We start from the raw sequence: 24105 nt of genomic DNA, 5'->3' as shown, positions 1-24105 counted from the left end.
ACTCTTCAAGAGGAAAAGAAGTGGCAGTGAGGAGGACCCCAGCTCTTCTCCTCACAGAGAGGACAGTCAGGGTCCGGGCCCCCACAGTCACTCACAGTTGCAGAGAGTCAGTCACCATCTGCGGTGGAGCATGTCTGTCTGTCTCTTTCTTGTTTTCATGAAGATTGCTGCTTGGGCTCCAGAAGCTGCTAGGCCAGTGACCTTCCTGGTCACACAGGCCTGAGAAGGTGGCTGGATCAGCTACCATCACTCAGTCCCTCAAATCCTTCTTGATCAAAAGATTTTGTGGCCAAAGTTGTTGGGAAAGGCTGAGAACTCAGCTCAGGATCCACAGCCCACCCTATTATGGTAAAGGTGCTGAGAAGTCCCATGGCAAGCACCTAAACCTGTGGAATCTTCTAGCCCTGCATTTTCACATGAGGACTGGAGCCCCACCTCCCACTCCCCTTGACAGCACCTACTAATCTCCCACAGAACCAGCATTTACAGAACCCATGTTGGGGTTATCCTCTAGTTCACATTAACAGCCTGTACGTGCCAGCACATCTCAGGCTACCAAGCTTCCTCAGACACACAAACACACCACCTTGGGGCCCTCCGAGGAGACAACACTAAATACATTTTTACAGATAAGGGGCCAGGGCAGCTAAGAGATGAAGTATCTTGCTTAAGGCACCCAAAGTTCATAAGAGGCTAGCCTGCCTTGGGACTCCATTCTTATTCTTCTCAGTAGAAGCTCAGTGGAGAGCTTGGCCTTGCATGGGCTCAGGAAATATGCAGCATTTTAACATTTTATTTATTTTTATTTTTATTTATTTGCCTATGCTGGGTCTTAGTTGCAGCACGTGGGATCTAGTTCCCGGACCAGGGCTCAAACCTGCCCCTCCTGCATTGGGACCATGGAGTCTTAGCCACTGGACCTCCAGGGAAGTCCCAACATACAACATTTTAGAGGAAGAGGCTCAGCTGATGCCTGGGACTCAGACATTGATGGGATTCCTAGGGAGGTGGGAGGAGGTGGCTTATTAGAGATTACACTAAAGGGGGGTTGGGATTCCCCCACAATTCGGTGCCAAAGAATCCGTCTGCAGTGCGGGAGATGCAGGAGACGCAGGCTTGATCCCTGGGTCAGGAAGATCCCTGGGTCGGGAAGGTCCCTGGGCAGGGAAGATCCCCTAGAGGAGGCCATGGCAACCCACTCCAGTGTTCTTGCCCAGAGAATCCCATGGACAGAGGAGCCTGGTAGGCTGCAGTCCATGGGGCCACAGAGAGTCAGACATGCCTGAAGCAACTGAGCACGCACGCACAGGGGGATTGAGGGTGGGAGGTGCTGAAGGGGGTGCTGATTTGTCCTGGCTGGGCACCTCTGCCACTCCAGCAGCTGGAGGTGAAAGGCCTGAAGGAGACGAAGGGGGCTTCTAGTCCCTACAATGCCTCCTGTCAGCCCTGTGGCTCCTGTCAGGCCCTCCCGTTCACTCAGTTTCCTCATCTGAACCACGGAGAAGTCGACTTAAGGTTGTCAGACAAACTATGGCATGCCCAGTTTAATTTGAATTTCAGGTAAACAGCAAATATTTTTCAGTGTAAGTATATTCCATGCAGTATTTGGGACATATGGATACTAAGAAATTAATTTTATCTAATACTCAAATTTAACTGGATGAAAGTGAAAGTGAAATCCCAGTCATGTCCGACTCTTTGTGACCCCATGAACTGTAGCCTACCAGGCTCCTCTGTCCATGGGATTTTCCAGGCAAGAATACTGGAGGGGGTTGCCATTTCCTTCTCCAGGGGATCTTCCCAATATTGCGGGCAGATGCTTTACCATCTGAGCCACCAGGGAAACTCAAATTTAACTGGGTAGCCTGTATTTTTCTTACAGATGAAGGCCAATGGCCTTTATGACACAGATGACTCTTCAGAGGCCCGGAAGTTGGGACCAGACCCTGGCTGGGGCTCTCATCCTTCCCACCAGCTCTCTCTGCCCATGGGCCAGGTCACTGCCAGGCTGGGCTGAACCCAGCTCTGAGGGAAAGGCCTGGCCTCCTTGATGATGGTGAGAAGGCTGGTGTGGGTCTAGGGGACCCAGGGTGTCCATGGAGCTCATGATCAGGGTCCATGAAGCTGGAGAATGCAGGGCTGGGAGGAGGAGCTGTCAGGATCTTCTCTGAGGGCAACTTTTTTCTACATCTGAATCAGGTAGTGCTACACTGGCTTAAATGGCTGGAAGGAGACCCGGGATATGAGGAGAAGGATGATGTAGTGACACCAGCCTGGGCCTCTGGGGTGGGAGGGAGAGATGAGGCAGGGGGCACGGATGCTTACCTGGCCAAGGGCCCTACCTGACCCCTCGGTAGTGGGGACTTCTCCTCCCGTTACCACATCAGGGCAGGGTGGGCCTCATGGCGGCCAATGCTCTTCATCAACACCCGGCTCTGCTCAGAAAGTTCTAGTACTGGGCAGGGCGGGTGGAGAGGGGTGTGTGGAAGCTCTGAGGTACACTCCTCCTCCCACTTCTCCACAGACTGGCACTTTTTTTGTGGTAAACCCAGTGACATGGGAGATGGCTGATAAGAGGAAAAGGACCCTGCCTGGTCAGATTGCCAAGTTCCCAGACTCTATAAAACAGGCTGTGGAGGGAGCCTGGGCAGCTGCCCACCATGACCTCTTGGGCCGTTCTGCTCATCGCCTCGGTGCTCCTGGTTGCCCCAGGTGAGGATGTTCCCTCAGGGTAGATCCCGACAGTTGCTTCTGCTCCCAGCCCTGCTTTCTCAGGCTTTTGGACCCAAGGTCACCTCAGGTCCCACAGCCTTCTCACCATCACCGGAGCCTGGGCCTTACCCTCAGAGCCAGGTTTAGCCTGGCCTGGCAGTGACCTGGCCAATGGGGAGAGAGAGCCAGTGGGAGAGAAGGGAGCCCCAGCCAGGGGTCTGGTCCCAACTCTCCTGCTCAGGCTATGGGGCCCAGGGGGCTCCCTTTCCCTTCCTGGGCCGCTGGTTCTTCGTCTGCGTCATGAAGACAACTGACCCACCAGTGGGTCTGACGTTTCTTCTGGCCCACAATGGCCAGGGTGATGACAGGGTATCTGAGTGAATGGGGACCTCTCATTGTTCAGATTCACTCCCTTGTCCCCATACCTCCTCTCTCCCCGTGCCCAGGCTCACTGTAAGCTCTAATGACTTAGCTGAGCGTAAGGACCCTTCTGGAGGGGAAAGCTGGTTGGGTTGGGCCATCTGACATGAGGTGGGTTTTTTTTATTTTTTAAGAAAAGAGAAAAAGAAAAACAATCCCTTAAAAGAAGATGAGGGAAGTTTCCTTTTAGACGGGCCCTAAATCTCTGTGTGTGTGTGTGAGAGAGAGACACACACACACAGAGAAAGACAGACAAGACGGAGAAACAGAGAGACAGAGAGGGTGGTGCAATGGTGATGGCTGGGGAGCTTATCCTCTTTGCTCTCCAAGGAACTTGAGAGTGTGTGTTTCTCCTGACAGTGGGTCAGAGCAGCCCCAGGGTAGAGCAGGGCAGGAGGCCCTGGGGTCCCCTCACAAGGCTGCCTCCCCATCCTGGGCACCAGCTGCCTCCTGGGCTCTCCCCAGCCAGAAGCAGTGACTTCTCCTCTCCCTCTGTCTGTGGAGGTCTGCTGATGCTGTTTCTTCCCCAGGGCTGGCCTTTTCCGGTCTGACTCCTGAGCGCCACGACCAGGCGACGGCCCATCTGTGCGATGGAGACGAGTTGTGCCAGGGCCTGGCCCCGGAGGATCCCCAGGTATGCGGATGGCTTCCTGCTGCACCCCCACCATTCCTCTCCTTCCTCTCCTCCCTGGGTGGTCCCAGGGGCGAGGGTCTGGAGACTGAACTGGTCAGGGGGTGGGGAGGCAGGGCTGGGAGCTGAAGATGCTGGTTTTATTCACACTGGTACCTGACTGTGGGGTAGGGGCTACACTGGTGGCTGGGCCCTCCCCAAGAGCCTCCTCCTTGTCTGACGGTAGAACAGCAGAGGGGCAGATGCTGGGCTGGGGACGGTGCTGTGGGTGTGGGGGCAGGTCGTGGGGTCTCTCAGCCCCTCTAAGACAGGCAGAGAGATGGGCAGGGCCAGCCAGTCTGGCTCAGGTCCTCATTTGGACAGACAGATCATGGGTCATCCTACTGGCCTTGAAAGCCCCCAAGGGCCCCTTCCTGGTGCCCTTCCAAGGTTGGGGTGTCTGAGAGACCACTCTGAGAGACTTCCTTTCCTAATAGGGTGACCTGGTGCTCCAAAGAGAGGAGCTGAACCCATTCTGTGGTCTTTGTCAGAAGATGATGCAGAAGTTGAAGTACATCGTGGGAAATAAGCCCAGCAAGGTGAGACTGGAGGCTTGTGGAGCCTGGTGGGTGGAGAGGTGCCCCTGAGGGGGTGGGGAGGGTGGGGGATGGTGAGGAGGGCTGCCGGAATGGCTGACGGTCTGTGGGCTCCTCAGATGTGTGCCAATGGACTTTGGAGAATTCCCTCAACTTGTGGCATCCTGGGAGTATGAAAGTGGGAGGAAGGGTGTGTGGTTTCCATCAAGTTCTTGAATGGAACCTGTCCCCAGAGAAGGTAGGGACCTCCCATTCATATCCAGGATATGGCTCTAGGAGGTTGGTCCAGACCAAGCCTGAGTCAGGAAAGGTAAGTCCCAGGTTCCCCACATCTGAGCTGTATGGTTTGGACAAGTCATAAACACTTTGTGAGCATCAGTTTTCTCACCTAGGCAACCCAAGTTGCCTAGGGCTTTTTTTAAACAGATGATTTTATTAATGTATTTATTTGACTGTGCTGGGTCTTGGTTGCCTCTCAGACTTTCTCTCTAGTTGCTCTGAGTGGGGGCTACTCTGTCACTGGGGTGCTCAGGTTTCTTACTGCGGTGGCTCTGCCTGTTGCGGAGCAGCGGCTCTCAGCATGCGGGCCTCAGTAGTTGAGACGCGTGGGCTCAGTAGTTGTGGCTCCCGGGCTCTAGAGCACAGGCTCAGTGGATGTGGTGCACCAGCTTCCTTGCTCCCCAGCATGTGAGGTCCTCCTGGATCTCAGATCCTTTCCTGTACTGGCAGGCGGATTCTTCACCATGAGCCACCAGGGAAATCCTGCCTAGGTCTTTTAAAGGAGCCGAAAAGTGGGATGTACCTAGCTCCAACTTAATCCTTAAGAAGTGGATGTATCATCACAAGAATCATAGTTTCACTCTCCCCCAGCCCCCCTTAGCTCCCTCGACCTGCTCAGCCCTCTGTCTTCATCCCGGGATCCTCAGATTTATCCTCTTCCACTGGGATGGCAGGATAAGATATTCCAAAATCAATGAACCAAGGCTTCAAGTTCAGATTCCCTCCTAACCCACTGCACCCCCCTCCCCCAACCCAGTACCAGTCAGGCCCTGAACCCAGAAGCTATGTAGGAAGAGCCTTTAAAGTGGGTCTGGGCACCACTCTCCACCAGAAGACAGGGCCCGGGTATATAGGAGCTGAGACTCGGCAGGACCAATTGTCTTTTCCGGAACCCCTGCTGGTTAGGCTTGGGCCAGGACTCAGGGATGAGGAATAGGGGCTGAGACTTGTCTCTCCAGTCCCCGCTCCGGTGGCCACCAGGCACCAGCTCCCTGGCCACTGGTCCCATTGCCAGACCCGTCTGGGGACCAAAGCTGCCAGGGCCTGCAGAAAGGCCATGCCAGGCAGCGTTCACCTGAGGCCTGTTTCCTACCACGGCGCTGCTGCTCCAGAATGTCATCATCCGTGCGACCTCCAAGGTGTGCAGCAAGATGGGGCTGCTGAGCAGGCGTTGCAAAAAGATCGTGAAGAAGTTTCTCCATCGCATCTCTGAGGACATCATAGCTAGGAAGAAGCCTCAGGCCATCTGTAGGGACATCATGCTGTGCAAGGGCAAGGCAGGTACGTGCAGAGGCAACAGCAGGGAGTTATTTCCTGATAGCCTCCCCATGAATGTGCAATAGAGTTTAAAAACACAGGAAGGCACCTGTCAGAGAGAACTTCCTAAGCAGCTCACAGCTGCCCCTCCCAGCTTTCTTGCCACAGGACACATCACTCCAACCACTCCCAATAGGGACTGCGCGGAGCAGATGGGTAGGTGGACTTTGGCTCCTACCAAAGTCCTTTCTCAAACATTTGAGAAAAACTCCTAACAGCCTGAGGCAACCTCCCCCTGCCGCTCCCCACCCTCCCGCAAACAGTCCTGGAGTAAAATCAGGTCCCCATTTCTCCTCAGCTGCGTGACCTTGGGCAAGTAGCTTAACCTATTTGAGCTTCAGTTTTCTCACCCGTGAAAGGGGGATAATGACTCCTGTTTCTGAGGTTGGGGTGAGGACTGAATAAGACCATCATGTATGACAAGGTTGACACCAAGGAAATGGCCTGAGACTAAGATACTGGAGACATCAGAGCCCTGATCGAACTCCAACCTCCCAGCCCAGCCCTGACCCCAGAATGGGAGCCAAGGCCACATCCTTCTCCATGTCATAGGGGCCTAAGAGCTGGGCTGGAGGAGTCTCATGGGGTTGGGGGAGGGCTAGGGCTGCCCAGGCCATGCCTGGAGATTTCAGGCAATGGCTACAAGAGATGGGCCGGGGAAGGGGTCCTCAGTTCAGATCTGGCAGCTCATCCACTCTCCCTGATGCTTTGCAGCCTGATGCTTGCAGATCGCCTGTTAGTATGAGGTCCCCACCATTTCCTGTGGCTTTTACCTTCAAAGCCCCACCACCCACACAGGCTCCTGAAGGGCTTCCAGGAGGGGACACTGCATGTGTACCACAAGGACAGGTGGCTCTAAGTCCCCATCCCCTCTAGAGACCCCACACACCTGCCCGTTGCTGTCTCTTCTCTCCACACCAGGTCTCATCTGAGCCCCTGGGTCCCCCAACCCCACCCTGGGGAAGAAGCACAGAAACTCCAGCATCCTCCATCGGCTCCTTCCTTCCTGAATCCAGGAGTCTTCCGTCTAGTTTCTCTTATCTAACTCCTTCTACTGCCTTCCCCGCTCAGGAGAATAAAATATTAAGCAAGAATTTTTGCAGCTTCTTTTCCTTTGCTGGGTTTCAGAGGAGGGGCACGCTCATCTGACTCATGAGTTCATTCAGTAAACATGCTGTATGTCCACCTGTGATTCTAGATATTAGGGATTTAGTGGTGAACAAGACAGCTTAGCCGCTCTCACGCATATGGTCACGAAATACTTATTGTGCTGCAAGTCAGTCCAAGAACCTGGAGTGCCCCACGACTATACCCCCAGGAGCTCTCAGACCAGCTGGGGAAACCAGCCGGGAGAGGGTTTTGCTGTTGTTCAGTTGATCAGTTGTGTTCGACTCTGCCATCGCACGGACTGTAGCATGCCAGGCTTCCCTGCCCTTCACTATATTCTGGAGCTTGCTCAACTCATATCCATTGAATCAGTGATGTCATCCAACCATCTCATCCTCTGTCGTCCCCTTCTCCTCCTGCCCTCAGTCTTTCCCAGCATCAGGGTCTTTTCTAATAAGTTGGCTCTTTGCATCAGGTGGTCAAAGTATTAGAGCTTCAGCTTCAGCATCAGTCCTTCCAGTGAAAATTCAGAGGTGATTTCCTTTCAGATTGACTGGTTGGATCTCCCTGATGTCCAAGGGATTCTCAAGAGTCTTCTCCAGCACCACTATTTGAAAGCGTCAGTTCTTCCGTGCTCAGTCTTCTTTATTGTTCAACTCTCACATCTGTACATGAGTAATGGAAAAACCACAGCTTTGACTATACGGACCTTTGTCAGCAAAGTGATGTCTCTGCTTTTTAAGATGCTAAGTTGGTCATAGATTTTCTTTCAAGGAGCAAACATCTTTTAATTTCAAGGCTGCAGTCACTGTCCTCAGTGATTTTGGAGCCCAAGAAAATAAAGTCTGTCACTGTTTCCATTTTTTTCCTCATCTATTTGCCATGAAGTGATGAGACCGGGATGCCATGATCTTAATTTTTTGAATGTTACGTTTCAAGCTAGGTTTTTCACTCTTAGGGTTAGAGTTCTTCTGGATATTAGGAACTGAAACTTAGCCTTTCACTTCTCACAGAAGGCAGCCTTCTCCTTTTTTTTTTTTTTTGGCTGTGCCTTGAGTTTGGGTGAACTCCAGGAGTTGGTGATGGACAGGGAGGCCTGGGGTGCTGCAGTTCATGGGGTCACAAAGAGTCAGATATGACTGAGCGACTGAACTGAACTGAACTGAGGCTTGCAGGATTTTAGTTCCCCAGCCAGGGTTCAAACCCCGTGCCCCCTGCAGTGGAAGCACAGAGTCCTAATCACTGGGCCTTCAGGGAATTCCCAGGCAGCCTTTTTTTGCTGTTTTAGGGGAGTGTATTATTTAGGGCACTTTTGCCTTCCAGCAACTGAAGTTTTAGCTCATTCTGGCTTAAATTAAAAAGGTAATTTAATAGCGCCAATACTTAATCAGTCCACAGAGCTTCAGGCACAGAATGATCCAGAAATGTGTGGTGTCACCAGAGCTTCATTCCTGTGGTCCTACCACTTTCTTTTTTCTTCCCACCTCTATATACTAAAATTGACCTCAGGCCAGCTTCCTTCTTGGCAGCAGGAATGGCTGCATTAGATCAAAACTTGCCATTTTTCCAGTGTGTCAACAGGAGACAGAGAGTTCTTTAGTAGCCTCTCTTTTAGTAGCTCCCTTAGAAGGGAAAAGAAACTTCTTTCCCAGAAATCCCATCAGACATCTCCCGGTTTTTATCTACAAAGGGGTCAGCTGCCCATCTTGAACCAACCAGTGTGTCTAGGGGCATGGCATACAATGGTTAGCATAAGCCAAGTCAGGGTACATGCCTGTGGCTGAGATGGAGTCCAGCCCACCCAAATCATTTGGTTGAGAATGGACATGAAATTTTGGGAAGAGATTGAGGCTCAAAGAGGGGAAAATAAAGAGTTCAATCAGAGAAAGAGTTCAAATGATGAAATCTGGAGCAATTTGAGTATCAAAAAAGACAATGACAATAATAGATTATAACCCACTGAATAAGTTAGAATCCATGAAAGTGAAAGTCTCTTAGTCATGTCTGACTCTTTGTGACCCCATGGACTGTAGCCTGCCAATCTCCTCTGTCCATCTAGGCAAGAATACTGAAGTGGGTAGCTGTTTCCTTCCCCAGGGGATCTTCCCAACCCAGGGATTGAACCCAGGTCTCTTGCATTATGCGCCAATTCTTTACCATCTGAGCCACAAGGGAAGCCCAAGAATACTGGAGTGGGTAGCTTATCCTTTCGCCAGGGGATCTTCCTGACCCAGGACTCAAATGGGAGTCTCCTGCATTGCAGGAGGATCCTTTACCAGTTGAGCTCCCAGGGAAGCCCAATGAAGTCATATAAATGATAATTTAATAAGCAAGGGAAAATGGAAAGTGTTACCCTATAGCAGAATGCCAATGAATAAATGTAGACATAGTTATAAAGTTTATCTCACAAAATACTTATTAATTAGATTTTTTTTTTTTTTGGCTGCACCATGCAGCTTGAGGGATCTCAGTTCCTGAACGAGGGATAGAACCCCCACCCTCAGCAATGAAAGAATGGAGTCTATTGGAATTAATTAATTTCTGGGTTTTCCTTGGCAGTTCAGTGGTTAGGACTCAGCACTTTCACTCCAGTGGGCCTGAGTTTGATCCCTGGTCAGGGAAATAGGATCCTGGAAACCTTGAGGCATGGCCAAGGAAAGAAAGCAACTTCCATTATTAGTTAACTTGACAGCAGAGAAACTTAGCAGACAGGGGATGCTACTAATGGACAAGTCAGTATCATGGGGTTCATGATGTAATGCAATGAGAAGAATGTACAACTCATTTCTGACAATAAGCATAAATCATCAGGAAAGATTAGATGAGCTCAAACTGATATTTTACATAGTAGCTGCCCTATACTTTCCAAAAATGCCAAGATCAAGAAAGACAAGGAAAGACTGAAGAACTGCTCCAGATCAAAGGAAACTAAGAAATACATTGATCTAATTGCAATACATGATCTTGTTTGGGATCCAGACCTATAAAAGACACTATTTGGGACAATCTATGAAATGTGACTGGAGTCTGTGATGCTAATATTGTGTTAATGTTAGTTTTCTGAATTTGATGGTTGTACTAAGTTATGTATGAGATTGTCCTTGTAAGGAAATACACACTGAAGTATCAAGAGGGGATGTAAGGCACCATTTTCTACAATTTACTGTCAAATGATTTAGAAGCAGTCGTGATATGTTCACACAGAAAAGGGGCTTCCTTGGTGGCTCAGTGGTGAAGAACTTCCCCGCCAATGCAGGAAATGTGGGTTCAATCCCTGGGCTGGGAAAATCCACTGGAGACAGAAATGGCAACCCACTCCAGCATTCTTGCCTGCAAAATCCTATGGACAGAGGAACCAGGAGGGCTACAGTCCATGAGGCTGCAAAAGAGTCAGACACCACTTAGCGTCGGAACAACAGCAGCAGCACACAGAAAGACACACACCACAGACCTGTGGCAAAATGCGAACAGTGGGAATACGGTTAAGGTTAACAGAAACTCTTTGTACTAGTCTTGCAACTTTTCTCTAAATTTGAAATTATTTAAAGGTGAAAATAAATGGCTTGTAGTCATTTGGCCTTAGCAAATGCATAGATGGTGGTAAGGGTGTCATCAAAAAGACCTGACTCCAGTTTGACCTGCGGGCTGGACCCAGGTGTTTGGAGGCTGTTCATAGTAGGGATAATCCTTTTCCTCTCTGTAGGGCCAGTCATAATGTCCCTTCTTCTATTTCTGAGTCTAATAACTTGAGTATCTTCTCTTTTTATCTTTGGTCTATTTCTGTAAGTTCATTTGTACCACATTTTATTTTTCATTATTTCTTGCTTAATTATTTTTGGTTGCACTGGGTCTTCATTGCTGCACATGAGCTTTTTCTAGTTGCAGATTGTGTGGACTGCTCTCTAGTAGCAATGCATGGGCTTCTCATTGCAGGGGCTTCTCTTGCTGCCGAGCACAGGCCCTAGAGCATAGGCTCCGTAGTTGCGGCACACGGGCTTAGCTGCCCTGCAGCATGTGAAATCTTCTAGGACTTGGGATGGAGCCCATGTCCCCTGCATTGGCAGGTGGATTCTGCCAATTTGTATCATATTTTATTCTTTTATTTTTTTTTTCAACAGGATACTAAATGTTTTACTGATTACACGATACAAGGTTGATACACTAGCTTCATTCCCGTCTATAACTTTATCTGATATCATAATTCAATTTATGTATATTGCATAGGATGTGCCAATGATCATTAACAACCAAAAAACTCCATGACTTTGAGTGGGTGAACCTTTTAATGGTGAACTCATGTCACAACACAGTAACTGTCAGTTCAACTACATCAAGGTTCTAAAGACAACAACTTCTCCAACAAAGCAGGTTGTAAATAAATTTTGAATTAAACTTGGGATCACCCTGAAGGAATTCCAACTTCACACTGTTGGGGTAGTTTACCAAACTGGCTTTTGGTAAACTAACTTTACATGGCACATTAAAAAAAAGAGACACATTTATTCAGTGTCACGATCAGACTATTACATTTAGTAATTAACAGCATGGATGCAAAAAAAAAAAAGAAAAGAAATCCACATTAAAATCCTTTTTTGGCATACTTTACACTTTCCACAGAACAGAAACTAAGTTAACCTATTATACAATTAGTCAAAGCTACAGTTTTTCTCATATGGATATAAGAGTAAAGAAAGCTGAGTGCTAAAGAATTGATGCTTTGAACTGTGGTGTTGGAGAAGACTCTTGAAAGTCCCTTGAACCCTAAGGCAATCAAACCAGTCAATCATAAAGGAAATCAGTCCTGAATATTCATTAGAAGGACTGATTCTGAAGTTGAAGCCAAAATACTTTGGCCACCTGATGCGAAGAACTGATTTATTGGAAAAGACCCTGGTACTGGGAAAGATTGAAGGTAGGAGAAGGGGATGACAGAGGATGAGATGGCTGGATGGCATCACTGACTCGATGGATATGAGTTTGAGCAAGCTCCAGGAGTTGGTGATGGACAGAGAAGCCTGACATGCTGCAGTCCATAGGGTCACAAAGAGTTGGACACAACTGAGTGAACTGAGCTGAACAGAACAATTAGCCAAAGGGCTTCTGAGGTGGCGCTAGTGGTAAAGAACCTGCCTGCCCACAGACATGGGTTTGATCAAGGAGAAGGGCATGGCAACCTGCTCCAGTATTCTTGCCTGGAGAACCCCATGGACAGAGGAGCTTGGTGCGCTACAGTGCGTAGGGTTGCACAGAACTGGACATGACTGAAGCAACTTAGCATGCACACATGATTAGTCACAGTATGGTTCTTGAGTTTTTTGCCCATACAGACGAGTATTGTCTAAAACATACCTTCTTTGCATCAGGGAGGCCCTGCCACCACTGTCCTTGGCTGAGTTCACAAATCTGTTGTAACCTGCAGCTTCCGTGTCACTTCTCTGGCTCTCTTCTCTGGCTAAGCTTTGTTTCCTGGCAATAATTAAAACTTTCTGCCCTTACTATAGCTACTGCTGCTGCTGGAACCTCCATAGCCACCTTGCTTTTGTGGTTTGTCAAAGTATTGGCCTCCACCACCATAGGGGCTAGAACTTCTGCTTCCAAAATTTCCTTCTTTCATGAGTCCAAAATTGAAGGTTGATTGTCATAATTGCCAAAATCACTGTAGCTTCTGTCACCTCCAAACTGCTTCCATCATTACCAAATTCATTCTAGCCATCCCCACTGTATCTACCACCATCATGGCTGTCACCAAAGCCACCTCGGCCACTCCATGACCAACATTGTCATTCCCTCCAAAACCACCTCCACAACCATCACCAAAGTTTCCAGATCCACTTCGACCTCTTTGGCTGGATGAAGCACTAGCGATCTCTGGCTTAGACAGGGCTTTCCTTACTTCACAGTTGTGGCCATTCACAGTGTAGCATTTCTGAATGCCAGTCTTATCTATGGAGTCATGGTCATCAAAGGTTATGAATGCAAAGCCTCTCTTTTGCCACTGCCTCGGTCAGTCATGATTTCAATCACTTCAGTTTTCCTATACTGTTCAAAATAATCTCTCAGGTGATGTTCCTCGGTGTTTTCTTTAATGCCACCAACAAAAATCTTTTTCACAGTTACATGGGCACCAGGCCTTTGAGAATGTTCTCTTGAGATGGCCCTCTTTGGTTCCACAAATCTTCCATCCATCTTGTGTGACCTTGCCCTCCTGGCTGCATTAACCTCCTCCACAGTGATGTATGTGACAGACCCAAAGCCTCTGGAGGGCGTGGTGTTCAGATCCTTCATTACCACACAGTCTGTGAGTGTTTCTCTTTGCTCAGAATGGCTCCTCAGACTTTCATTTGTTGTTTCAAAGCTCAATCCTCCAATGAAGAGCTTCCTTCTGGCTCTTTGGAAGACTGACTTAGACTTTGACTCTGACTTAGATGGCAGTGGAGAGGGGAACCTTCAAAGATGATTACTCACGGGCAGAAAGTTGTATCATATTTTGAATTACACATATAGGTGGCATCATATTATGTTTGTCTTTCTCTGTTTGACTTACTACATTTAGTATGATAATCTCTAAGTCCATTCATGTTGCTGCAAATGGCATTACTTTATTCTTTTTTATGGCTGAGTAATATTCCAGTGTGTGTGTGTGTGTGTGTGTGTGTATCACATCTACTTTATTCATTTGTTAGTGGACATTTAGGTTGTTTCCATGCCTTGGCTATTGTAAATAGTGTTCTATGAACATTAGAGTGCATGTTATATTTTGAATTAGAGTTTTTGTCTTTTCTGGATATATATACTCAGAAGTGGGTTCACTGGATTATATGGTAACTCTATTTTTAGTTTCTTAAGGAACATCCATAATGTTCTCCATAGTGGCTATACCAATTTACATTCCAGCCAACAGTATAGGAGGGTTCCTTTTTTTTTTATACACTCTCCAGGAGAAGGCAATGGCAACCCACTCCAGTACTCTTGCCTGGAAAATCCCATGGATGGAGGAGCCTGGTAGGCTGCAGTCCATGGGGTCACTAAAAGTCGGACATGACTGAGCGACTTCACTTTCACTTTTCACTTTCATGCATTGGAGAAGGAAATGGCAACCTACTCCAGTGTTCTTGCCTGGAGAATCCCAGGGACGGGGGAGCCTGGTGGGCTGCCGTCTATGGGGTCGCACAGAGTCGGACACGACTGAAGTGACTTAGCAGCAGTAGCAGCAGCAGCAGCATTTATTACTTGTAGACTTTTTGATGATGGCCATTCTGACCAGCAAGGAGAGGTAAGAAAGCCTTCTTAAATGAACAATGCAAAGAAATAGAGGAAAACAATAGAATGGGAAAGATTAAAGATCTCTTCAAGAAAACTAGAGATACCAAGGGAATATTTCTTGCAAGGATGGGCATAATAAAGAACAGAATTGGTAATGACCTAACAGAAGCAGAAGAGATTAAGAAGAGATGGCAAGAATACACAGAAGAACTCTACAAAAAAGGTTTTAGTGGCCTGGATAAGCACAATGGTGTGGTCATTCACCTAGAGCCAGAAATCATGGTATGTGAAGTCAAGTGGGCCCTAGGAAGCATTACTATGAACAAAGTTAGTGGAGGTGATGGAATTACAGCTGAGCTATTTCAAATTCTAAAAGATGACGCTGTTAAAGTGCTACACTCAATATGCCACCAAATTTGGAAAAAGGAGTGGCCACAAGACTGGAAATGGTCAGTTTTCATTCCAATCCCAAGAAGGACAATGCCAAAAAATGTTCAAACCACCGTACAGTTGCGCACATTTCACACGCTAGAAGGTAAGATTCAAAATCCTTTAAGCTAGACTTCAGCAGTATGTGAACAGAGAATTTCTAGATGTACAAGGCGAATTTAGAAAAGGCAGAGATCAAACTGCCAACATTCATTGGATCATAGAAAAAGTAAGAGAATTCCCAAAAAACATCTATTTCTGCTTCATTTACTGTGAGAAAGCCTTTGACTGCATGATCACAACAAACTTTAGAAAACTCTTAAAGAGATGGGAATAGTAGACCATCTATCTGTCTTCTGAGAAACCTGTATGCAGGTCAAGAAGCAACAGTTAAGACTTGGAACTGTTCCTTTAGGATTGACTGGTTTGATCTCCTTGCTGTCCAAGGGACTCTCAAGAGCCTCCCCCAGCACCACAGTATGAAAGTGTCAATTCCTTGGCTCTCAATCATTTTTGTGGTCCAACAGTCATATCATATATGACTACTTGAAAAGCCATAACTTTGACTATATGGACTGTCTGGTTAGCAACCAGACATGTAACAACAGACTGGTTCAAAATTGGGAAAGGAATACATCAAGGCTGTATATTGTCACCTGGCTTATTTAACTTTTATGCAGAGTCCATTATGGGAAATTCTGGGCTGAATGAATCATAAGTTGGAATCAAGATTGCCAGGAGAAATATCAACAACTTCAGATATGGAGATGATACAACTCAAATGGCAGAAAGTTAAGAGGAACTAAAGTACCTCTTGATGAAGATGAAAGAGGAGAATAAAAAAGCTGGCTTAAAACTCAACATTCAAAAAACTAAGATCATGGTATCTGGTCCTATCACTTCGTGGCAAATAGAAGGAGAAAAAGTGGAAGCGGTGACAGATTTTCTTTTCCTGGGCTCCAAAATCACTGTGGATAGTGACTATAGTCATGAAATTAAAAGACGCTTGCTCCTTGGAAGGGCTTCCCTTGCAGCTCAGTCAATAAAGAATCTGTCTGCAATGCAGGAGACCCGTATTCGATCCCTGGATTGGGAAGATCCCCTGGAGAAGGAAATGGCAACCCACTCCAGTATTCTTGCCTGGAAAATCCAATGGACAGAGGAGCCTGGCAGGCTACAGTCCATGGGGTTTCACGAGTCGGACACGACTTAGCAACTAAACCACTACCACCTTGGAAGGAAAGCTATGACAAATCTAAATAGCACATTAAAAAGCAGAGACACTACTTTGCTGACAGTACATATAGTCAAAGCTATGGCTTTTCCAGTAGTCATGTATGATATGACTGTTGGACCATAAAAATGATTGAGACCCAAGGAATTGACACTTTCATATGTGGTGCTGGAGAAGAGTCTTGAGAGTCCTTTGGACAGCAAGGAGATCAAACCAGTCAATCCTAAAGGAAATCAGTTCTGAGTATTCATTGGAAGGACTGACGCTGAAGCTGAAACACCAATACTTTGGCCTCCTGATGTGAAGAGCTGACGCCTTGGAAAAGACCCTGATGATGGGAAAGATTCAGGAAAGGAGGCAGAGGGGACGACAGGATAAGATGGTTGGATAGCATCACAGACTGAATAGACATTAATTTGAGCAAACTCTGGGAGACAGTGAAGGACAGGGAAGCCTTGCATGCTTCAGTCCATGGGGTGGCAAACCGCCAGACACGACTTAGCAACTGAACATCAACAATAAATTCTGACCAGTGTGAGGTGATTCCTCACTGTAGTTTTGTGTTGCATTTCTCTAATAATCAGTCATGTTGAGCAAGTTTCCTTGTGCCTGTTAGCCATCTGTGTGACTCCCTTGGGAAAATGTCTATTTAGGTCCTATGCTTACTTTTTGATTCAGTTTTTTTTTTTTTGAGCTGTATAATCTGTTTGTATATCTTGGAAATTAAGCTCTTGTTGTTTGCATCATTTACAAATATTTTCTCCCATTCCATAGGTTGTCTTTTCACTTTGCTTATGGTTTCTTTTGCTCTGCAATCAATTTTAATTAGGTCCCATTTGTTTATTTTTGCTTTTGTTTCCGTTACTCTAGGAGATGGATTCAAAAAACGAGGGCTGTAATTTTTTATTCTTTCTTTTTATTTAAAATTTTACTGTGCTGTGTTGGTTTCTGCCTTACAACAACGCAAATCAGCCATAAGGACACATACAAGCCCTTCTTCCCTAGGGTCCCTTCCCTCCCGCATCCCATCCCTCCTGCTCATCACAGGCTGACAGACCAGGCTTTCTGTGCTAGACAGCAACACCTGATAGTGTATACATGCTGATGCTACTTTCTTCATTCTTCCCACCCTCTCCCGCCAGCTCTGTGTCCACAAGTCCACAATCTAGGTCTGCATCTCCATTCTTTCCCTGCAAATAGGTTCATCAATATCATTTTTCTAGATTCCATATATATGTGTCAATATACTGTACTTATTTTTCTCTTTCTGACTTACTTCATTCTGTATTACAGGCTCTAGGTTCGCCTACCTCACTAGAACTGACTCAAATTTGTTCTTTTTTATGGCTGAGTAATATTCTCCAAGCCAGGCTTCAGCAATACATGAACCGTGAACTCCCTGATGTTCAAGCTGGTTTTAGAAAAGGCAGAGGAACCAGAGATCAAATTGCCAACATCCACTGGATCATCAAAAAAGCAAGAGAGTTCCAGAAAAACATCTATTTCTGCTTTATTGACTATGCCAAAGCCTTTGACTGTGTGGATCACAATAAACTGTGGAAAATTCTGAAAGAGATGGGAATACCAGACCACCTGACCTGCCTCTTGAGAAATCTGAATGCAGGTCAAGAAGCAACAGTTAGAACTGGACATGGAACAACAGACTGGTTCCAAATAGGAAAAGGAGTATGTCAAGGCTGTATATTGTCACCCTGCTTCTTTAATTTATATGCAGAGTACATCATGAGAAATGCTGGACTGGAAGAAACACAAGCTGGAATCAAGATTGCCGGGAGAAATCTCAATCACCTCAGATATTCAGATGACACCACCCTTATGGCAGAAAGTGAAGAGGAGCTAAAAAGCCTCTTGATGAAAGTGAAAGAGAAGAGCGAAAAAGTTGGCTTAAAGCTCAATATTCAGAAAACGAAGATCATGGCATGTGGTCCCATCACTTCATAGGAAATAGATGGGGAAACAGTGGAAACAGTGTCAGACTTTATTTTGGGGGGCTCCAAAATCACTGCAGATGGTGACTGCAGCCATGAAATTAAAAGATGCTTACTCCTTGGAAGAAAAGTTATGACTAAACTAGACAGTATATTCAAAAGCAGAGACATTACTTTGCCAACTAAGGTCCATCTAGTCAAGGCTATGGTTTTTCCTGTGGTCATGTATGGATGTGAGAGTTGGACTATGAAGAAGGCTGAGTGCCAAAGAATTGATGCTTTTGAACTGTGGTGTTGGAGAAGACTCTTGAGGGTCCGTTGGACTGCAAGGAGATCCAATAAGTCCATTCTGAAGGAGATCAATCCTGGGATTTCTTTGGAAGGAATGATGCTAAAGCTGAAACTCCAGTACTTTGGCCACCTCATGCAAAGAGTTGACTCATTGGAAAGGACTCTGATGCTGGGAGGGATTGGGGGCAGGAGGAGAAGGGGACGACCGAGGATGAGATGGCTGGATGGCAGCACGGACTCGATGGACGTGAGTCTGAGTGAACTCCGGGAGTTGGTGATGGACAGGGAGGCCTGGCGTGCTGCGATTCATGGGGTCGCAAAGAGTTGGACACGACTGAGTGACTGAACTGAACTGAACTGAACTGAATATTCCATTGTATGGATGTACTGCTACTGCTGCTGCTGCTGCTGCTGCTAATTCGCTTCAGTCGTGTCTGACTCTGTGCGACCCCATAGACGGCAACCCACCAGGCTACCCTGTCCCTGGGATTCTCCAGGCAAGAACACTGGAGTGGGTTGCCATTTCCTTCTCCAATGCATGAAAGTGAAAAGTGAAAGTGACGTCGTTCAGTCACGTCCGACTCTTAGCGACCCCATGGACTGCAGCCTACCAGGCTCCTCCATCCATGGGATTTTCCAGGCAAGAGTACTGGCGTGGGGTGCCATTGCTTTCTCCATGGATGTACTGCATCTCCATTATCCATTCATCTGTTGTGGATGTCTAGGTTGCTTCCATGTCCTAGCTATTGTAAACAGTACTGCTATGAACATTGGAGTATATGTATTTTTTTCAATTATGGTTTTCTCAGAGCAGAAGCCCAGTAACACGGTTCCTGGGTCATGTGGTAGATTTATTGCTAGTTTTTTAAGGGTACTGCTGCAATTATTGTCAAAGAATATTCTGCCTACATTTTCCTCTAGGAATTTTGTAGTATCTGATTTTACATTTAGGTTTTTAATTCATTTGAGTTTATTTTTGTGTATGTGACAGAATGAGAATGTTCTATTTTATTCTTTTTCATGTAGCTGTCCAGTTTTCCCAGCACCTCTTGTTGAAGAGACTGTCTTCTCCATTGTATATTCTTGCCTACTTTGTTGTGGATTAATTGGCCATAAGTATGTGAATTCTCTATTCTTGATGTAATCAATTTCTATACAATCTTTATTTATTTTTTCTAAAGTCTGTGAAAGTGAAAGTTGTTCAGTCATGTCCGACTCTTTGCGACCCCATGGACTATATAGTCCATGGAATTCTCCAGGCCAGAATACTGGGAGTGGGTAGCCTTGCACCTCTCCAGGGGATCTTCCCAACCTTCCGAACCCAGGTCTCCCGCATTGCAGGTGGATTCTTTACCAGCTGAGCCATAAGGGAATCTCCTGTTTATTTATTTATTTATTTTTGGCTGCCCTGGGTCTTCACTGTGGTATGTAGGGTTTCTCTAGTTGCAGCACACAGGCTTGGCATTTGGGATCTAAGTTACCTGACCAGCGATTGAATCCAGGCCCTGGTAGTGAAAGCACCTAATCACAGGACCACCAGGGAATTCCCTATTCTTTCCTATTTCTTTATGTCTTTTAATCTTTTGTTGTTGTTGGAAACTGGGTATCTTAGATAACATGCAAATATTACATATTATTATAGCAAATATGGCTACTGTTCATACTGTTCACTCTCATCTCCCCAGGTATGTTATTGTCTTTTAGAGATGAATTGCTTGTTGTTTAGTGACTGAATAATTTTAGTGAGGTACCTCCACCCCTCATAGTGTGAAGCCTCAGATGTTGCACCTCAAGGGGTGCAACCTTGAGCATGCCCACGGCTATCCTGTGATGACAGAGGTCTGGGCAGGGTTCTCTGTCTCTTTCTCTCAAAACATCTCTTGTGAATCTCCACAAACTCCTGGCTGACTGCTCTACTGTTTTCAACAATGCTCCAGGGGATAAATTGCTTTACAGTGAAGTCTAACCAAACCCAAATCCTTTGATAGTACCAGAGGTCAATGTTGGAGACTTTTCTCAGATCAAAGGAGGCCTCTTCACAGCTTTTTCTGTGTTTTCTCTCCAGCAAATTAGCCACTTAGAGTTTAGCTTCATGTCTCCAAGGAAGCTATCATTCTCCTTCTCCTTCCAAATGTCTCTTACCACAACTTCTACTGTTTTTAAGAGCACTTTGAAGCTTAAATCTCTCCACACGTGGTTCCAAATGAAGTCAGTTTGTCTTCCTTTTTAAAAATTTAATTTTTAATTGAAAGTAATTGCTTTACAATATTGTATTGGTTTCTGCCATACATCAACATGAATCAGCCGTAGGTATACATCTATCCCCTCCCTCTGGAACCTCCCTCCCACCTCCCACTCCATCCCACCCCTCTAGGCTGCCACAGAGCATCAGTTTGAGCTCCCTGAGTCATACAGCAAATTCCCACTGGCTATCTATTTCACATATGGTAGTGTATACATTTCCATGCTACTCTTTCCATTCGTCCCACCCTCTCCTGTATTCACAAGTCTGTTGTCTATATCTGTGTTTCCATTGCTTCCTTGCAAATAGGTTCATTAGTACCATCTTTCTAGATTCCATATACATGCATTGATATACGACATTTGTTTTCTCTTTCTGATTTACTTCACTCCGTATAATAGACTCTAGGTTCATTCACCTCATTAGAACTTTTTTATAGCTCTATTATTCAGCTTTCCTTTTTTATGGCTGAGTAAGAGTCCATTGTGTATATGTACCATAGCTTCTTTATCTATTCATCTGTTGATAGACATCTAGGTTTGTTCCCTGTCCTAGCTATTGTAAATAATGCTGCAATGAACACTGGGGTATTGAGGTCAGTTTTTTAGGGTGGGATTTGGAGCTCTCTGTTTCTAGCTTGCTTCTTTCTTATGGCAGAAATCTCTGAGCCAAGGCTTGGGTGCTGGAGGTGGGGACAAGGATGTGCTTCTCTCTTTGTGACACCTCTACTCTGGGAGCTGAGTGCTCAGTGGAGCAGGAGGGCAGCAGCCCCAGGTTTTGCTCTCCTTTAGGAATTTCCTGCTTTCCGTGAACTGGAGCAAAAGAAACTGTGGCCTCAGTATTTTCATTCATGCCACACTCAACATGGAGTCTCGGTCAGGGGTAGAGAAAGCCAAGGCTTTGGTGGCAACATTCTTAGTCTGGAGTGGATTCTTATTCATTGTACCGCTAGGGAAGCTACCATCTTACCGAGATGGGAAGAAGGGGGAGAAGGTGAGTTTTGCTTCAAATACCACAGACTTGTGTAGTTCTTACTGAATTTTACAAGATTTTCTTTTTTGGGGGGAATACAGCAATACATGAACCGTAAACTTCCAGATGTTCAAGCTGGTTTTAGAAAAGGCAGAGGAACCAGAGATCAAATTGCCAGCATCCTCTGGATCATCGAAAAAGCGAGAGTTCCAGAAAAACATCTGTTTCTGCTTTATTGACTATGCCAAAGCCTTTGACTGTGTGGATCACAATAAACTGTGGAAAATTCTGAAAGAGATGGGAATACCAGACCACCTGACCTGCCTCTTGAGAAACCCATATGCAGGTCAGGAAGCAACAGTTAGAACTGGACATGGAACAACAGACTGGTTCCAAATAGGAAAAGGAGTATGTCAAGGCTGTATATTGTCACCCTGCTTCTTTAACTTCTATGCAGAGTACATCATGAGAAATGCTAGGCTGGAGGAAGCACAAGCTGGAATCAAGATTGCTGGGAGAAATATCAATCACCTCAGATATGCGGATGACACCACCCTTATGGCAGAAAGTGAAGAGGAACTAAAGAGCCTCTTGATGAAAGTGAAAGAGGAGAGTGAAAAAGTTGGCTTAAGGCTCAACATTCAGAAAACGAAGATCATGGCATGTGGTCCCATCACTTCATTGGAAGATGGGGAAATAGTGGAAACAGTGGAAACAGTGTCAGACTTTATTTTTTTGGGCTCCAAAATCACTGCAGATGGTGACTGCAGCCATGAAATTAAAAGACACTTACTCCTTGGAAGGAAAGTTATGACCAACCTAGACAGTATATTAAAAAGCAGAGACATTACTTTGCCAACAAAGGTCCGTCTAGTCAAGGCTATGGTTTTTCCAGTGGTCATGTATGGATGTGAGAGTTGGACTTTGAAGAAAGCTGAGCGCCGAAGAATTGATGCTTTTGAACTGTGGTGTTGGAGAAGACTCTTGAGAGTCTGTTGGACTGCAAGGAGATCCAACCAGTCCATCCTAAAGGAGATCAGTCCTGAATATTTATTAGAAGGACTGATGTTGAAGCTGAAATTCCAATACTTTGGCCACCTGATGTGAGGAACGGACTCATTGGAAAAGACTCTGATGCTGGAAGAGATTAGGGGCAGGAGGAGAAGGGAACGACAGAGGATGAGATGGTTGGATGGCATCACCGACTAGATGGACATGAGTCTGAGTGAACTCCGGGAGTTGGTGATGGACAGGGAGGCCTGGTGTGCTGCGATTCACGGGGTCACAAAGAGTCGGACATGACTGAGCGACTGAACTGAACTGAATTTAATTCATTTATTTATTTTATTTATTTATGGCTCTGCTGGGTCTTCATTGCTGTGCAAAGGCTTTCTCTAGTTGTGATGTGCAGGGGCTACTATCATTGCGGTGCACAGGCTTCTCATTGCGGTGGCTTCTTTTGTCGCAGAACTTGGGTTCTAGGTGCACAAGCTTCAGTAGTTTTGTTGCAGGAAAGGGGACCCCTTCCAGGGCCCGAAACTGGGCTCTTGTCTAACACTTGGAAATAAATTGTCCGAGGAGACACATGTGCTGACAAAGCAAGATATTTTATTGGGAAAGGGCACCTGGGGGGAGAGCAGTAGGGTAACCGAACCCAGGAAAACTGCTCTGCCACAGTGGCTCACAGTCTCGGGTTTTATGGTGATGCAATTAGTTTCTCGTTTGTCTTTAGCCAATCATTCAGACTCAAGAGCCCTTCCTGGTAGTGCAAGCCTTGTTCATCCAAGATGGATACAGTGAGAATGATTCTGGGAGGTGGTTGGACATGTGGAGTCTCTTTTTGACCTTTCCCAAACTCTTTGCTTGGTGGTGACTTATTAGTTCCATGTTCCTTACCAGGACCTCCTGTTGTAAAACAACTTGTGCAAATGGTTACTATAGTGCCTGGCCATGGTGGGCAGTTTCAGCCAGTGTGCGTTCCCTAACAGTTTTAGTGCACGGACTTTAGTTGCCTGTTGCATGTGTAACCTTCCCAGACCAGGGATCGAACTTGTGTCCCCTACATTGGCAGGAGGATTCTTATTCACTGTACCACCAGGGACGTCCAATAGATTTTTTTGAACGAATTTTTGTTTTTCATTTGCTCTCTAGGTCAGTTTCTAGAGACTTTAAATAGTTGTTTTTAAAACAATTTTTACCAGTTTCACTGGGGAGCAGCTCATGGTGCTAGGCCAGAAGCTGAAATCCCTTCAGTGTTTTATCTGGACAAGTGTGACTGCAGATAAACAAGAGAAGGCAGGTCTTGTAGCTGCAGTTGGCTGCTTAGGGTTTGGTTGCTTGTTTGGTGGCTGATGTCACAGCAAGGTCAGGAAGATAGTGACGTGGAGTAACTGTGTTTCCAATGCTAAATGCTTCCCACATATTGATTCTGAAGCTAGTTTTGCAAACGTGGAGGTTGAGACATGAAGAGATGAAAAGACATGCCAAGCTCCCACAGCCTTTTCAGATTTGGGGTTTGAACGTAGGCAGTCTGAGCTATCTCTACAAATGCTGCCTTTCTCAAGCGATGGAGGTTTGGGTTCCCTTGTAACTTAGGATAAATGTCCAGCATAGTAAATAAGCTGGGCATGTGTCCTTAGGAACAGCAGGATGAGAAAGTTCTGCATACACTAGAAATGGCTGGT

General features: G+C 46.2%; 1 protein-coding gene and 1 pseudogene across 1 annotated transcript; one reads left to right on the top strand and one right to left on the bottom strand.

Moving 5' to 3' along the window:
- The first annotated feature begins 2660 nt into the window (after positions 1-2660).
- LOC120851511 (antimicrobial peptide NK-lysin-like) lies at positions 2661-7023 on the top strand. The gene is made up of 5 exons (XM_040224330.1): positions 2661-2712; positions 3663-3766; positions 4240-4341; positions 5730-5898; positions 6856-7023. The coding sequence occupies exons 1-5, from the start codon at positions 2661-2663 to the stop codon at positions 6864-6866; spliced, it is 438 nt and encodes a 145-aa protein (XP_040080264.1). The 3' UTR covers positions 6867-7023.
- Positions 7024-12517: 5494 nt separating this feature from the next.
- Positions 12518-23643, bottom strand: LOC120852265 (annotated as a pseudogene).
- Positions 23644-24105: the final 462 nt, after the last annotated feature.

This window comes from Oryx dammah, unplaced genomic scaffold, assembly GCF_014754425.2.
Source record: "Oryx dammah isolate SB20612 unplaced genomic scaffold, SCBI_Odam_1.1 HiC_scaffold_25, whole genome shotgun sequence".
NCBI classification, from domain to species: Eukaryota; Metazoa; Chordata; class Mammalia; order Artiodactyla; family Bovidae; genus Oryx; species Oryx dammah.
This window is presented reverse-complemented; position numbering and strand designations above follow the sequence as displayed.